Genomic DNA, 15,060 nt, shown 5'->3' with positions numbered 1-15,060 from the left:
AATTTTTTTTAATTGATTTATTGGTTGATTTATTGATTTATTTATCATTTATTGTAGAAACATAGACATAGAAAATAGGTGCAGGAGCAGGCCATTCAGCCCTTCTAGCCTGCACCGCCATTCAATGAGTTCATGGCTGAACATGCAACTTCAGTACCCCCTTCCTGCTTTCTTGCCATACCCCTTGATCCCCTTAGTAGTAAGGACTACATCTAACTCCTTTTTGAATATATTTAGTGAATTGGCCTCAACTACTTTCTGTGGTCAAGAATTCCACAGGTTCACCACTCTCTGGGTGAAGAAGTTTCTCCTCATCTCGGTCCTAAATGGCTTACCCCTTATCCTTAGACTGTGACCCCTGGTTCTGGACTTCCCCCAACATTGGGAACATTCTTCCTGCATCTAACCTGTCTAAACCCGTCAGAATTTTAAACGTTTCTATGAGGTCCCCTCTCATTCTTCTGAACTCCAGTGAATACAAGCCCAGTTGATCCAGTCTTTCTTGATATGTCAGTCCCACCATCCTGGAAATCAGTCTGGTGAATCTTCGCTGCACTCCCTCAATAGCAAGAATGTCCTTCCTCAAGTTAGGAGACCAAAACTGTACACAATACTCCAGGTGTGGCCTCACCAAGGCCCTGTACAACTGTAGCAACACCTCCTTGCCCTTGTACTCAAATCCCCTCGCTATGAAGGCCAACATGCCATTTGCTTTCTTAACCGCCTGCTGTACCTGCATGCCAGCCTTCAATGACTGATGTACCATGACACCCAGGTCTCGTTGATGATGGCTCTTTATTTGTAAAAGTGATGTGTTTCATGTTTGTAAACTCCCCGTCCCAACCCCACCGTTCCCTACGCCTGATTTGTAACCTACGCTTGATTTTCTAAGTGTAGGTAAAGTTTTTCTGCGCGTACAAAAATCTACGCTTACTCCATTCTAAGTTAGTTTGGAGTAAGTTTTCACTGCCTAAACTTTCAAGACAGACGTAAGTGGCCGGACATGCCCTCTTTTGGAAAAAAAAAAATCTGTTCCAAAATGAAACTGTTCCAACTGATTAGAACTGGAGCAAACTAAATGCCGAGAATTGCAATTTCTAAGATACTCCATTCTAAACCAGTTGCTCCAAAAAAATAGAAGCATCTCAGACCAAAACTTGACCCTGTAGTCTCTACATCACCATTAGACATTCTTCCGTCAGGAATAGGATAGGTTTGGATGCAGGGAAAGCTTCACCTGCACTACTATTCTACTATTAACAATGTATTTTAAGTTCCATCACTGAAAACCATTATTGTCTAATTTCTGTTTTCCTCACCAGACATTTCTTTGGTTTCCCTGAATGAGGTTGCCAGTTTAGAATGAAATTGAGAATAGTTTGTGCCTTGGTATCTCTCCAATTTGGAACAAGGTTTAAAATTCAAGTGTAATGTATCTGAGTTTGCTGATGATGCAAAGCTAGGTGGGACAGTAAGCTGTGAGGAGAACACAAAGTCTGCAAAGGGATATAGATAGACTAAGTGAGTGGGCAGTAAGGTGGCAGATGGAATATAATGTAGGGAAATGTGAGGTTATTCACTTTGGTAGGAAGAATAAAAAAGCAGAATATTTTTTAAATGGTGAGAAACTTTTAAATGTTGGTGTTCAGAGAGATTTGAGTGCCCTTGTGCAAGAAACACAAAGCTGGCATGCAGGTACAGTAAGCAATAAGGAAGGCAAATGGCACGTTGGCCTTTTTTTGCAAGGGGGGTTGGAGTACAAGTGTAAGGAAATCTTGCTACAATTCTATAGGGCCTTGGTGAGATCACACACTTGGAGTACTGTATACAGTTTTGGTCTCCTTATCTAAGGAAGGATACACTTGTCTTGGAGGCAGTGCAGTGGAGGTTCATTAGATTTATTCCTGGGATGAGAGGGCTATCTTATGATGAGAGATTGTGTCGAATAGGTCTATGTTCTCTGGAGTTTAGAAGAGTGAGGTGATCTCATCGAAACATACAAGATTCTGAAGGGGATTGACGAGGTAGATGCTGAGAGGTTGTTTCCCCTGGCTGGAGTGACTAGAACTAGGGGGCACAGTCTCAGGATAAGGGGTCGGCCATTTAAGACACATGAGGAGGAATTTCTTCACTCGGAGGGTTGTGAATCTTTGGAAGGCTCTGCCCCAGACGGCTGTGGATGCTGAGTCTGAACAAATACTTCATGAAGGAAGACACATATAACCTTCTGGGAATACTAGCGGACCGAGGGTACAGCGAGAAGGAGGAACTGAAGGAAATCCTTATTGGTCAGGAAATTGTGTTCGGGAAATTGATGGGATTGAAGGCTGATAAATCCCCAGGGCCTGATAGTCTGCATCCCAGAGTAGTTAAGGAAGTGGCCCTAGAAATAGTGGATGCATTGGTGGTCATTTTCCAACAGTATATCGACTCTGGATCAGTTCCTATGGACTGGAGGGTAGCTAATGTAACAACACTTTTTAAAAAAGGAGGGAGAGAGAGCAGGGAATTATAGACCAGTTAGTCTGACATCAGTAGTGGGGAAAATGCTGGAATCAATTATTAAAGATGAAATAGCAGCGCATTTGGAAAGCAGTGACAGAATCGGTCCAAGTCGACATGGATTTATGAAAGGGAAATCATGCTTGACAAATCTTCTAGAATTTTTTTGAGGATGTAAGAAGTAGAGTGGACAAGGGAGAACCAGTGGGTGTGGTGTATTTGGACTTTCAAAAGGCTTTTAACAAGATCCCACACAAGAGATTAGTGTGCAAAATTAAAGCACATGGTATTGGGGGTAATGTATTAACGTGGATAGAGAACTGGTTGGCAGACAGGAAGCAGAGAGTCGGGATAAGCTGGTCCTTTTCAGAATGGCAGGCAGTGACTAGTGGGGTGCCGCAGGGTTCAGTGCTGGGTCCCCAGCTATTTACAATATACATCAATGATTTAGATGAAGGAATTGAATGTAATATCTCCACGTTTGCAGATGACACTAAACTGGGTGGCGGTGTGAGCTGTGAGTAGGATGCTAAGAGGCTGCAGGGTGACTTAGACAGGTTAGGTGAGTGGGCAAATGCATGGCAGATGCAGTATATTGTGGATAAATGTGAGGTTATCCACTTTGGTGGCAAAAACAGGAAGGCAGAATATTATCTGAATGGTGGCAGATTAGGAAAAGGGAAGGTGCAATGAGACCTTGGTGTCATGGTACATCAGTCATTGAAAGTTGGCATGTAGGTACAGCAGGCAGTGAAGAAGGCAAATGGCATGTTGGCCTTCATAGCTAGGGGATTTGTGTAAAGGAGCAGCGTGGATTTACTGCAGTTGTACAGGGCCTTGGTGAGGCCTCACCTGGAATATTGTTCAGTTTTGGTCGTCTAATCTGAGGATGGACGTTCTTGCTATTGAGGGAGTGCAGCGAAGGTTCACCAGACTGATTCCTGGGATGGCGGGACTGACTTATGAAGAGAGACTGGATCGACTGGGCCTGTATTCACTGGAGTTTAGAAGAATGAGAGGGTATCTCATAGAAACATATAAAATTCTGACAGGACTGGACAGGTTAGATGCAGGAAGACTTCCCGATGTTGGAGTCCAAAACTAAGGGTCACAGTCTAAGGATAAGGGGTAAGCCATTTGGGACCGAGATGAGGGGAAACTTCTTCACTGAGTTGTTAACCTGTGGAATTCTCTACCGCAGAGAGTTGTTGATGCCAGTTTATTGGATATATTCAAGAGGGAATTAGATATGGTTCTGATGGCTAAAGGGATCAAGGGATATGGAGAGAAAGCAGGAAAGGGGTACTGAGGGAATGATCAGCCATGATCTTATTGAATGGCAGTGCAGGCTCGAAGGGCCGAATGGCCTACTCCTGCACCTATTTTCTATGTTTCTATATTCAAGGCTAAGATAGATTTTGGGGGTCTAGGGGAATAGAGGGATATGGAGATCGGACGGGAAAGTGGAGTTGAGGTCAATGATCAGCCATGATCTTATTGAATGGCAGAGCAGGCTCAAGGGGGGCCGTATGGCCTACTCCTGCTCCTATTTCTTCGGTTCTTATTCCTAAACATTTAACTTGGGAGTGTTGCATGGATTGGGGAGGGAAGATACTTGTTTCTCATCTGTCGGGGCTGAATTCAGATATAATGGAAACAGTGTTGAACCTGATTGTGGTACTCAGAAATATCAGTGTTGTTTTGAGACTATTTTTCAGCCATAAGGTCATCAGTATTGAACTTAATCGTCTCTTTCTTTTTAGCTTCAGAAATGGAACAGCTTCATATTAGCCCTGCAGCCATGTTAGAAGATGAGGTTAACTGGCTTGACAACTTTGAGCCCACTTGGACTGCTGAATCAGAGACCAGCGAGTCAGATAATGTTCTGCTTGCGGGACATCTGCGCCTTATCAAAACTCTACTGTCACTCAGCGGCCCAGAGAAGGAATTGCTTGGTAACTTCAATTTATTTTACAAGAACTATTGGAAATGTGCATTATAATATCGAATCTATCTTCATATCATTCTAAAGAAGCTAACTAGCAGATTTGAGACTTGTCTCTTAGATCATATGGCTCCGACCTCTAGCTTACCGATGACTTTCTCTTATGCGTTGGCATCATGTTGTGTAAGAAGCATTGGTGGGGAAAATACTCACAAATTACATTAATTGTGACCAAATTGGTGTTACATGTTGTCCTGTAAATGAAAACCAGCGATGTCAGTAACCAAAATCTGGAGACCAGTTGTGTAATGGGTTTAGTTTGTTATCATCATACTCGAGGGAGAAGTATCCTGTAGTATATATATCTTCTATTAGCTAAGAATAAAACATTGGTGATGGAGATTGCAAGCTAATGAGTGGGAAAGGAATGACTATTTACAGTGTGTTAGTGTACCAACACATGATCTGAACCAGATCATCTGGGGATGCAGAGCAATACTTGTGCGTAAGGATGAAAATCAGGTGGTTGGCCAATGGGGGATTATCTCTGATGTCTAGTTGTCGAGTGGGATTTGCAGTACTTAGGATCAAATGACATGCCTTTGAGCTCGAGGTGGAGAAATTAAGGGGAAGATTAAAAAAATACATATCCAGTTGGTTAAGGAGCTTAATAAAGGATAGTAACCATTCTCAGTGCTATAAATGCCCAATGAATAGCATTAATTGTAGCTGTGAGGTTGTACAGTGCTGAGACTCTGTCACCTTGTCCCTTGACCTATAGAGGTTTTTGTGGAATATATGTAGGGTGGGGAAAGTGGAGGGAAGCAATGTTTGCTTAGTGTATCTTAGCTCAGTGAAATTAACCTTCCTTAAGTGCCTTCAGGGCTCCTCCGTTAACCGGCTCAGACCTAAAGGTAGAAATTTCCATCTTTCCTGGGTTGTTGCATATTTTTAAATGGCAAAGATTTGTGTAGTATGGTTCTTTGCCAGTAGATGGTAATGTGATACTCATCACTTTTGTGAATGTAATTCTAAGTAAAAGCTTTACAGCTATGGAGTGTCCAGTTGTTGCAATCGTGCCATCCCATCCTGTTGAGACTTGTCAATATACAAGTAAACATTGCAATTCATTTGCATCCTTTGTGTGCCATGAAGATAAATTTGGGTTGCATACAATAATCGGGAAGTAATGTCACAACATAAAAGACATTAGTCTCATACAATGTTCCCTCTAAATTTTTTTGGGGAGTGTGCTGCCCCTTTAACGGGCTGCACGGCTCATTCAAATTTCCGTGCATGTGCATTTTTCCATTTAAGAGCCAGTGAGCGGCCTGCACGGAACCTTCAGACTGCTGCGCAGACTCGCAGCTTAACTAGAACTCATAGCTATCCTGTGCTTTTTATATGATGCAGACGGAGGGTTTTTGAGACCTGTCATTATATCCCTCGACGATTACATCTCTGGTACCAGAAGCGCCAAAGTGCTCTTTTGCACACCTGGCAGAAGTTGTGTGTGGTGGCAATGTTGTGGGCAGAGCCTTTGGTCCATTGTCACTAGTGGACTCTAACCTGAGCTTCTCGATCACCTGTTCATAATGTGGGGTTATCTGTTTTAGAGACAGGGATCAAGGCTCACTTTATGACTCTTTTATCTCGTGTGGACAACTGCTTCCTTTGCTGTTTTCCTCCATTCTTTTATGTCTTGTGAACAGTACAAAAATGGAGTAGCACTGTTAGCGGAGGAAAGAATGGTTGTCGAAGGTAATACAACTCCACACTATTAGTCTAATCACAATTCCTCGAGTGACATGAACTGATTGTTTAGGTTTTTGTTTTGCAATCCTATACCACCTTTCTGATCTTGGACTTGAACCAAGTTTGGTATGTGTCCAAATGATACGATTAGTACTTTTGTACCCACCCTAAGAGAAGGGTTCCTTGTGGAACATTTCATTGTGTCCAGCTTCATGAAGAGAGCATGGAAAAATAGGTAACCTACATTACGAGCATGGGATACAAATATCACTGAATTATTTTAGTCACTGCACTCCAGCAACTCAAATGGACAAAAATACCACTTCCATGTCAATATTAAGGACAACAAATTCATCCTAAAAATAATGTCCACTTCCGTCTCTTTGCTCCTCAGCTGACTCCTTGAAAGTGGGAGCTACATTTTCTTTTGGCATTCTATGTTCATAAAGACAAAATTAAAATCATAAACACATGGAACAAGAAAAGTACAGTTGGTCCGTCAATCCTGTCCTTTCACACGTCCTGTACAGGCTACCTTGCCATGTACACTAGTTGCCTGTTCTGCTTCAGTCAAATGAAACACAAGCGTATTTGTTCCCACATCTCCACTGTTTAAATCTCCATTGCACTCCTGTTCCACTAACATTTAATTCCACTTCTAATCCAATGTTTATTTGCTTTTATTGAAATAACGAGACAAGGGATGAAGTGCTCTTGGTCTTAGTGAACTGATTTATTTTATGCAGGACCATCATTAATCAAACAGCTGATGGAAGACTTCCTGTTCCGTGCTTCGAAAATCATCTTGACCAGCAGCAGTCCAGCTGGGAGCTGCTCAATTAGTCAACAGGATTTCCATCCAAAGTAAGAAACACCAGTTCCTTTTAACACTTGTAATAACCAGGCAGTTTACTCTGGTTTCAGAACTATTGTCCCATCAGTCTGGGCTAGATTTCATCTGAAGTTTCAAAGTGATAAATGCTGATATCATCCAGCCTCTCTTCTGTCTTTTTAGGTGCAGTACAGTCAATAGTCGTCTCGCTGCATATGAGGTGCTGGTTATGTTAGCGGATAGCTCTTTGAGTAACCTCCAGCTTATCTCCAATGAGCTTCTCTCGATGCACCACCAGTTTGACCCTGCACTTACAAAGGAATTTGAGGTAAGTGAAGTACTGGCTCTTATTGATTTAATTTCCTCTAGTAATTGATAAGTTGATGAGTTGATGAATGTCTCCCAAGTGCTGCTGGCTGGGTAACTCTTGAGCAAGTAGTTCTCATCTGGCTGCTACCCTGCTCTATTTATGCCAATTTAATATGTAGGTGGTATCTCCTTAATTCCCAGGTCATTTATGTCATGCAAACTGTCAGTGAATACAAAGCAAAAAATACAACATGTTGGATTAATCACCTCAGGGCAGAATCATTTTCCCTATTTAAAAAAAAAACCTTGCTTTTAGGACTCTGATTTGCACTGTTGTACCTTCCTCCTTGAAGCAGAAACTTGTCAGCAAGTGGTTAACGCAGCCATGGAACATGCATCTTACCAATCTGCAGTACAGCACACTCCAATACTGACCAATAATAAGATGCCAAACGTGGGCCCAAGTTTCCCCAGGAGTTGCTCCTTTTTTTTTGGAGCAACTTGATTTTTCTACACTATCTCTTTAGTTCCAATTCTGGCAATTTAATTTGCGTCAGTGTAAGTGACTTAGTTAGGTTTTTAGTTTTTTTTTTCAAAAGGGGACGTTGCCAGCCACTTACCCCGGTTTTAGGCGTTTAGCCAGCAAATAGTTGCTCCAGACTAACTTAGGCCAGCATATGTTGCCACTTCTGTCCGCACAGGAAAACCTTACCTAGAGTTAAGGAATTGGCGCAAGTAACTACATTTAAAGCACCACCAAGCACCAAACAAAGCACAACAAATAATAAGCATTCAATAAAAAATAAAGAACTGAAGTAAATCTTACCTAGAACTAAAGTTGGCAGCGGCTGTCCATGCTGGAATCCCTTCGGCCTGGGATAGGAGAGGGAGAACACGGCATCCTAAGTGGGGGTGGGGGAGAATGCTCAATGCAGCAGGCGGTGGGGGTGGTGGGTGCTGGCATCTGAAGTGGAGGGAGGGAGGAGGCTGAAATCAACCATTGCGTGTGTGCGACCGCTCCATCGCGCATGCGTAACGCTGCCAGCATTGAAACCGATGCTGGACCCTAGCCCCCCCCCCCAGCCGGCTCTCTCTAGCCAGCACGTCCCTAGCTTTGCACCACGCTGTGGCTGAAGACGCCCCGTGCATCGGCCAGAATTACAGGTTATCTTTTCGGCGTAGTTTTTCTCCGTGAAATGCTGTTTTTTAAGGGGCGGGGGTGGGGACTTCAACCTGTTACTGCTGTAGTTATGATCAATTACTTTGCTTATATAAGTCTTTACTCCTCCCCAATGTGAATCTTTTATCTTTTATCCCCACTAGGATTTTGCAGCATGAATAAGTACTTAAGACAGCTAATGTAATTTACAGACAACAGTTTGTTTTTTATCTCCTTCCTTTGCTCTATTAAACCTTTCTCGGTATTTAGGTTCTTGATCAAACAGATTGCATCTGGAATCGACTTAACGGGTACTATCATTCATTTTCTAAATAGAGCAGGGAATTATTTAACAAGGAATAATCTTTAATCAAAATATATTAAAATCTGTTCATGTCCTTTGCTGTAACAATAGTATTGTTTTTACTTCTGCAATGTCAATACCATTAAATAGATATTTACCGCCAAACAAATACAGGTGCAACGTCCAGAATCTGGAAAGTTCCAGAATCTTGACACCGGGCTGATCCGTAGTGTGGTTGTCCGGAAACCGGAAAATGTTCCGAAATCCAGACTCCCCCACCTTGGCCTGACCGACCCACCCCCCCATCTACCTCCCTCCCTGGCACAGGCGAAGAATGTTGGGAAGTGTGAGGTCATGCACATTGGCAGAAAAAAAATCAAAGAGCAAGTTATTATTTAAATGGAGAAAAATTGTAAAGTGCTGCAGTACAGTGGGAACCTGGGGGTACTTGTGCATGAAACACAAAAGGTTAGTATGCAAGTACAGCAAATGATCAGGAAGTTCAATGGAATCTTGGCCTTTATTGCAAAGGGGATGGAGTATAAAAGCAGGGAAGTCTTGCTACAGCTATATAAAGTATTGGTGAGGCCACACCTGGAATACTGCGTGGAGTTTTGGTTTCCATATTTACGAAAGGATATACTTGCTTTGGAGGCAGTTCAGAGAAGGTTCACTAGGTTGATTCGGAGATGAGGGGGTTGACTTATGAGGAAAGGTTGAGTAGGTTGGGCCTCTACTCATTGGAATTCAGAAGAATGAGAGGTGATCTTATCGAAATGGATCAGATTATGAGGGGGCATGACAAAGTGGATGCAGAGAGGATGTTTCCACTGATGGGGGAGACTAGAACTAGGGGGCATAATCTTAGAATAAGGGGCCGCCCATTTAAAACTGAGATGAGGAGGAATTTCTTCTGAGGATTGTAAATCTGTGGAATTCGCTGCCTCAGAGCGCTGTGGAAGCTGGGACATTGAATAAATTTAAGACCGAGTTAGACAGTTTCTTAACCGATAAGGTATTAAGGGGTTATCGGGAGTGGGCAGGGAAGTGGACCTGAGTCCATGATCGGATCAGCCATGAGCGTATTAAATGGTGGAGCAGGCTCAAGGGGCCGTATGGCCTACTCCTCCTATTTCTTATGTTCTAAGACGTTTCGAAATCTGGAAATACCCAGAATCCAGAACAGTCTCGGTCCTGAGGTTTCTGGATTTTGGACGTCTCACCTGTATTTGTATATATCACACACATTGAGATTGTTCACAAAACTGGAAAATAGAAATGCAATGAGTTCATGCTGAAGTCCTTGCAGTCCCTTTTCTCCCTTCCATATTGTTTCTGTTAATATTTGTTGATCTCAGTTCAAGGTTTTTTTTAAAAAGTGAAGTTGCTCAGCCCTCAGGGTAAATTCTGACTGTCAGTTCTAAGGATTATTTTGGAGTGGTTACATTGAATTTTTCCAGCAGGTTTTTACATTACCCTAATGATTCTTCCGATTTGTCGTCTTAAAACTTGTATCAGCAAGTCTTCCCTTGGTGGAAATAGTAGCTGTTCTGCAGGAAATCCTTTCTTTTATGTGGCTGTTCAGTTTTATTTCATACCGCAATCAATCTTTTGATGCTTTGTAACTCCTGTTTACTTGAACTGTTATGTATTTGCATAGTTTTCATAGATTTTATTATCTGCACTTGGAAGAGACCTGATTTAAAATTTTTATATTTAGTACTTGCCGCCTGTTGACAGCCGCTCTGTCTCTGGGTTTGTGGGATTGAAGAATGGAGGAGCCACATGCTATATGAATGCAGTATTCCAGCAACTTTACATGCAGCCTGGGTTACCGGAGGTAATGGCATTTTAACTTTTTTTATTTGTTTCCTCCTTATTGATCTCTCTTTTTTGATCTGCTGAATCATGTACCATTCTCTACCCAGATGGGCAGATGACATACTTTTAGCTTAATGCTGCACATGGGATGCCAGCTAGCAGATGAAGACAAGACCGAGGGGAATGATTCTCTCTCCCTCATGACAGTGCAGACAAGATTGGGCACTGTGATTCAGGAATTGCAAAATCAAATCTCCTTCTTCACCCAATCTTAATGTTTTAATAAAAACCAACGTTCACTTTTGTTTTAGTTCAATTTTTTTAATTTACCAGAATCTGAAATTAATTTTGCCATGTTTTGACCACTGCTGAGTGATCATGGGCCCACGGTACCATGTTGGTTGGTGTAAGAAATGCAAATTTCACACTGGCGCTGTACTGAAGTTAGCGCAGAGTGTACTCTGCATCCAATGGTGATATATCTGGGTGCTTACACCTGGTACCTTGGAGCTGCTAACATCCCACATTGAGTGAAAATTCTTCAATGAAGGGGTGATGTGGGTTTGTGCCTATGGTTCCCAACACACTGATTTTCTAATTGGACATGCTGTCAAAAAGGGAGGTACTAAACTGAAGTAATTCCACATAGGAAAGGTGAAAATTCACATCTTTGGGACCAAAAATGCCATGGCTTCAGGTGAATGTATTTCAGAGTAATTAATGCTCTGGTTTTGGATAAATGCTTATTTTGAATTGGATTTGGAAAATGTGTGTAAACCTGGTTAAAAATGTAATTTATGTGTAAATCGCTGAAATCGTATGTTGATGTATTGTCAGTTCCTGAATAAGTAATGGGGCTCATGTTTTTAATCTGGAGCAAACCCTTAAATGTACTTTGGGGCAAATGCATTTTTAAAAAAAACCTCCCCAAGTTTAAAAAAACACTTTTCGATGAATGCACTCCACTGCCAACAGATACCTTGACACTAGATATCAAACCCATCCAGGAACCACTTTCTGATGCTATCCATGTACTCAAATCACTGACGTTACCCTATTAACTTATGATTAGTATCCTGATTTGTTCTGGATACTGATCAGTGTCGGACTTCAAAGTTCAATATCATTTCAATACCCAAGTCAGTGGAGCTGCTCCCTGGTCAGTTTACATGTCTCCAGAAGGATGATGAGGAGGCAGAAACTTAAAACTATGATGTGTTTATCTTTTTTCTTCAATGGCTTCACAGGTGTACAGATTGTAACTATGACCAATGCATGTTGCCAATTAATCAGAGGAGAGATTAGAAAAACACTTTGCAGAAATAATTTCTCCTTTTCCTCCAATGTGTTTGTTGGCATAGTGGTTATGTCACTGGACTAGTAATCCAGAGAATGTGAGTTCAAATCACACCAAGGCAGTATAAAATTTGAATTGTCTTTTTTTAAATCTGGAATGAAAATAAATAAAAAGGCTAGTATCAATAAAAGTGACCTTGAAGCTATTGCATTGTTTTTTTTTAAATCAAGAAAAGCTAACATCCTTGCCCCGTGTGGACTAAATGTGACTCCAGTCCCACACCAATGTGGTTCACTTTTGCTTGCTAGGCTTCTTGGAGGGCAAATAAGGCCCACCAGCACCTTCTGGGCCATGGCAAAAAATAGCAGCCTTGCCACAGCACCCACATTCTTAAAATAAATAACGAAAAAGGAACAGACACATGTGAATGATGCCCTCAGTGCTTTAATAGATACTGTACATTAGTAAACATTAAAAAAAAATCATGCTAAGACCTTGGTTTAAATTTTTCTCTCCTTCTGTTTTTTCCCCCCTTCTTACAGGCAATGCTGTCAGTAGATGATGACGATGATGAGAATCCAGAAGAGAATGTATTCTATCAGGTTCAGTCCCTCTTCGGGCACCTGATGGAAAGTAAATTGCAATATTACGTCCCAGAGACCTTCTGGAAGGTTAGAAACTTAGAGATGATATAGTATAGTCATATTTTCAGTGTTTAATTGACTGGACATTTTTTTCAGTAATATACATTTGAAGTGTGTTTGACGAATCTTTTGAGAAGTATGTGTTTAAGTAATACCTCATCTTAGCCATATTGAGAAGCCTAGCTTATGAGTATTATGGCTTGTAGGTGATTTATGACCTTTAGATTTGTCAAAACAAATGCAGCTGAAGAGTTAAGATACAAATATTTTTTGAACTTGTATAGCACCTTATCGCATTTTTGGGATGTTTGAGTGCTACACAATAAATTGATTACTTTTGAAGTGTGGTCCCTATTATGTATTGATCACGGAACTCACTCAGCACTGCACTGAAATGTCAGCCAGAATTATACGATCAAATCTAGTAGGACCTGGAATGGGGCTGTGCAGGACAGGGGAAAATGTGTCGGGTTGCAGTGACATTGAGCGTTCATTCCCATTAGTGAAAGCCTTCAAACTAAGCATGGGTCAGTGTCATGATTCTGCAAACACTGTTTTAATGACACTGAACTCCACTTAAAAATTTGACTATCTCGATGGACAAGCTAAGAAATTATCTCCCTTCCTTAATATGCCTGTCCTCCAGGCAGTGCTATCCTGAGGTGCAGTCTCAGTGGCACAACAGGCTTTCAGTGTCTATTCCCACCAACCATTCTTGTGTAAATCTATACTATACATGTCAGTGGATTGTTTGACCATGAGATGCCATCACAGTCAAACCCAAATTTTTTTTTTCTCCTTGATGTCCACATTCTTTCCAGTTGAGATCACTGGATGCATATCAGGATTATGATCCCTAGCTGAATCTATTTTTTCCTCAGTCCCTGTTGCCCTGGCTGAGATTCACTAACTCGACATAACCCAAAGATTGAATCTGAGGACTTGCATGGTCTGTGTCAAATTGTTTAACATGGATGGAGTCAAAAGTCTCAGGCTTACCATCTCAGGCTAAGTCTAGGTTCAGTACCTTGATTGTAATCTCAGCTCATTCCTGAACCCTCATATCTGATCCAATGCCAATACTGTTAGAACATAAGAACTTAAGACTTAGGAGCAGGAGTAGGCCATTTGGCCCTTTGAGCCTGCTCTGCCATTCAATAGGATCATGGCTGATCTACCTTAACTCCACTTTCCTGTGCACTCCCCATATCCCTTGATTCCCTTCATCAGCAAACTTATATTACATTTGGTCCCCTCATCCAAATCATTGAAATAGATTGTGAATAGCTGAGACCTAAGCACTGATCCTTGCGGTACCTCACTAGTTATAGTCTGCTGACCTGAAAATGACCCGTTTATTCCTACTCTGTTTTCTGTCTGTTAACCAATCCTCAAACCATGCTAGTATATTATCTCCAATCCCATGAGCCCTAATTTTGTTTAATAACCTTTTGTGTGGCACCTTATTGAATGCCTTCTGAAAATCCAAATACACCACATCCACTGGTTCCCCCTTATCTATTCTGTTAGTTACAATCTCAAAAAACTCCCAACAGATTTATCAAACATTTCCCTTTTATAAATCTGTGTTGACTCTGCCCAATCCTATTATTCTTTTCTAAGTGCCCTGTTACCACATCCTTACTAATAGATTCTAACATTTTCCCTACTAATGTCAGGCTAATTGGTCAGTAGTTCCTTGTTTTTTCTCTCTTGCTCTCGCTCTCTGAAATAACAGGGTTACATTTGCTACCTTCCCTCATTCTCTCTCTCTCTCTCTCTCTCTCTCTCTCTCTCTCTCTCTCTCTCTCCTCTCTCCACTTCTCAATATCTGTTGCCAAAACTTTAGTTTTACCGTTTTCACAAGAGACAACACATCCAAAATACTGGAACACAAGCCCTCATCTGCACTCCACCACTTCTACCCTGAGTAAGGCTTGCTGGTTGCTGCAGCAAATTGACTTGACAATCCTTGTCCTTTTCTTCAAATCACCATGATTTTGTCCCACCCTACCACAGTAATTTCCTGCTCTTCTGACACTCCAATAAATCAAATGGTCTTTTCCCATTTCATGGCTTGTTCTTCACCTCCAATTGTTCCTACCCCGCGTTCCTAATCTCAGCCATGTCCTCAGAGGAAAGAAAATTTGAATGAGTCACAGTTGCAACCCTACTATTAGCTGAGTGCACAGGGAGAGACTGGAAAACAGTTTGTCTACCTTCTGTCTTTGCTGAGTTAAGTTTGTGTTTTGAAGAGAAGGAGGAGAGTAAATAAATGTACATGTAAATTATAAAATAGACTGTTGTCCAGATACTGTTTTAGCAAATTACACTGAGAACTTTAGCAAATATTGTATTAAATTTTTGGGATGCCTACCTATTCTCTCCTCAGATTTTTAAAATGTGGAATAAGGAGCTGTATGTACGTGAGCAGCAAGATGCATATGAGTTTTTTACCAGTCTAATAGACCAGCTGGATGAACACCTTAAGG

General features: G+C 41.5%; 1 protein-coding gene across 2 annotated transcripts in view; it reads left to right on the top strand.

The window, feature by feature from the left end:
- The window catches only part of usp24 (ubiquitin specific peptidase 24), a 230,396-nt gene that overhangs the window by 139,305 nt on the left and 76,031 nt on the right, over nucleotides 1-15,060 (top strand). For both annotated transcript variants that reach the window (XM_070886744.1, XM_070886743.1), the window contains 6 exons: nucleotides 4,266-4,457; nucleotides 6,949-7,066; nucleotides 7,218-7,362; nucleotides 10,527-10,646; nucleotides 12,467-12,595; nucleotides 14,961-15,059. In XM_070886744.1, coding sequence (XP_070742845.1) covers nucleotides 4,266-4,457; nucleotides 6,949-7,066; nucleotides 7,218-7,362; nucleotides 10,527-10,646; nucleotides 12,467-12,595; nucleotides 14,961-15,059 — 803 coding nt within the window. The remainder of the gene's footprint in view (nucleotides 1-4,265; nucleotides 4,458-6,948; nucleotides 7,067-7,217; nucleotides 7,363-10,526; nucleotides 10,647-12,466; nucleotides 12,596-14,960; nucleotide 15,060) is intronic.

The sequence above is a fragment of the Pristiophorus japonicus genome, chromosome 8, assembly GCF_044704955.1.
Source record: "Pristiophorus japonicus isolate sPriJap1 chromosome 8, sPriJap1.hap1, whole genome shotgun sequence".
Classification (NCBI taxonomy): Eukaryota; Metazoa; Chordata; class Chondrichthyes; family Pristiophoridae; genus Pristiophorus; species Pristiophorus japonicus.
Note: the sequence above shows the minus strand (reverse complement) of the source record. Positions and strands in the feature narration are given on the sequence as shown.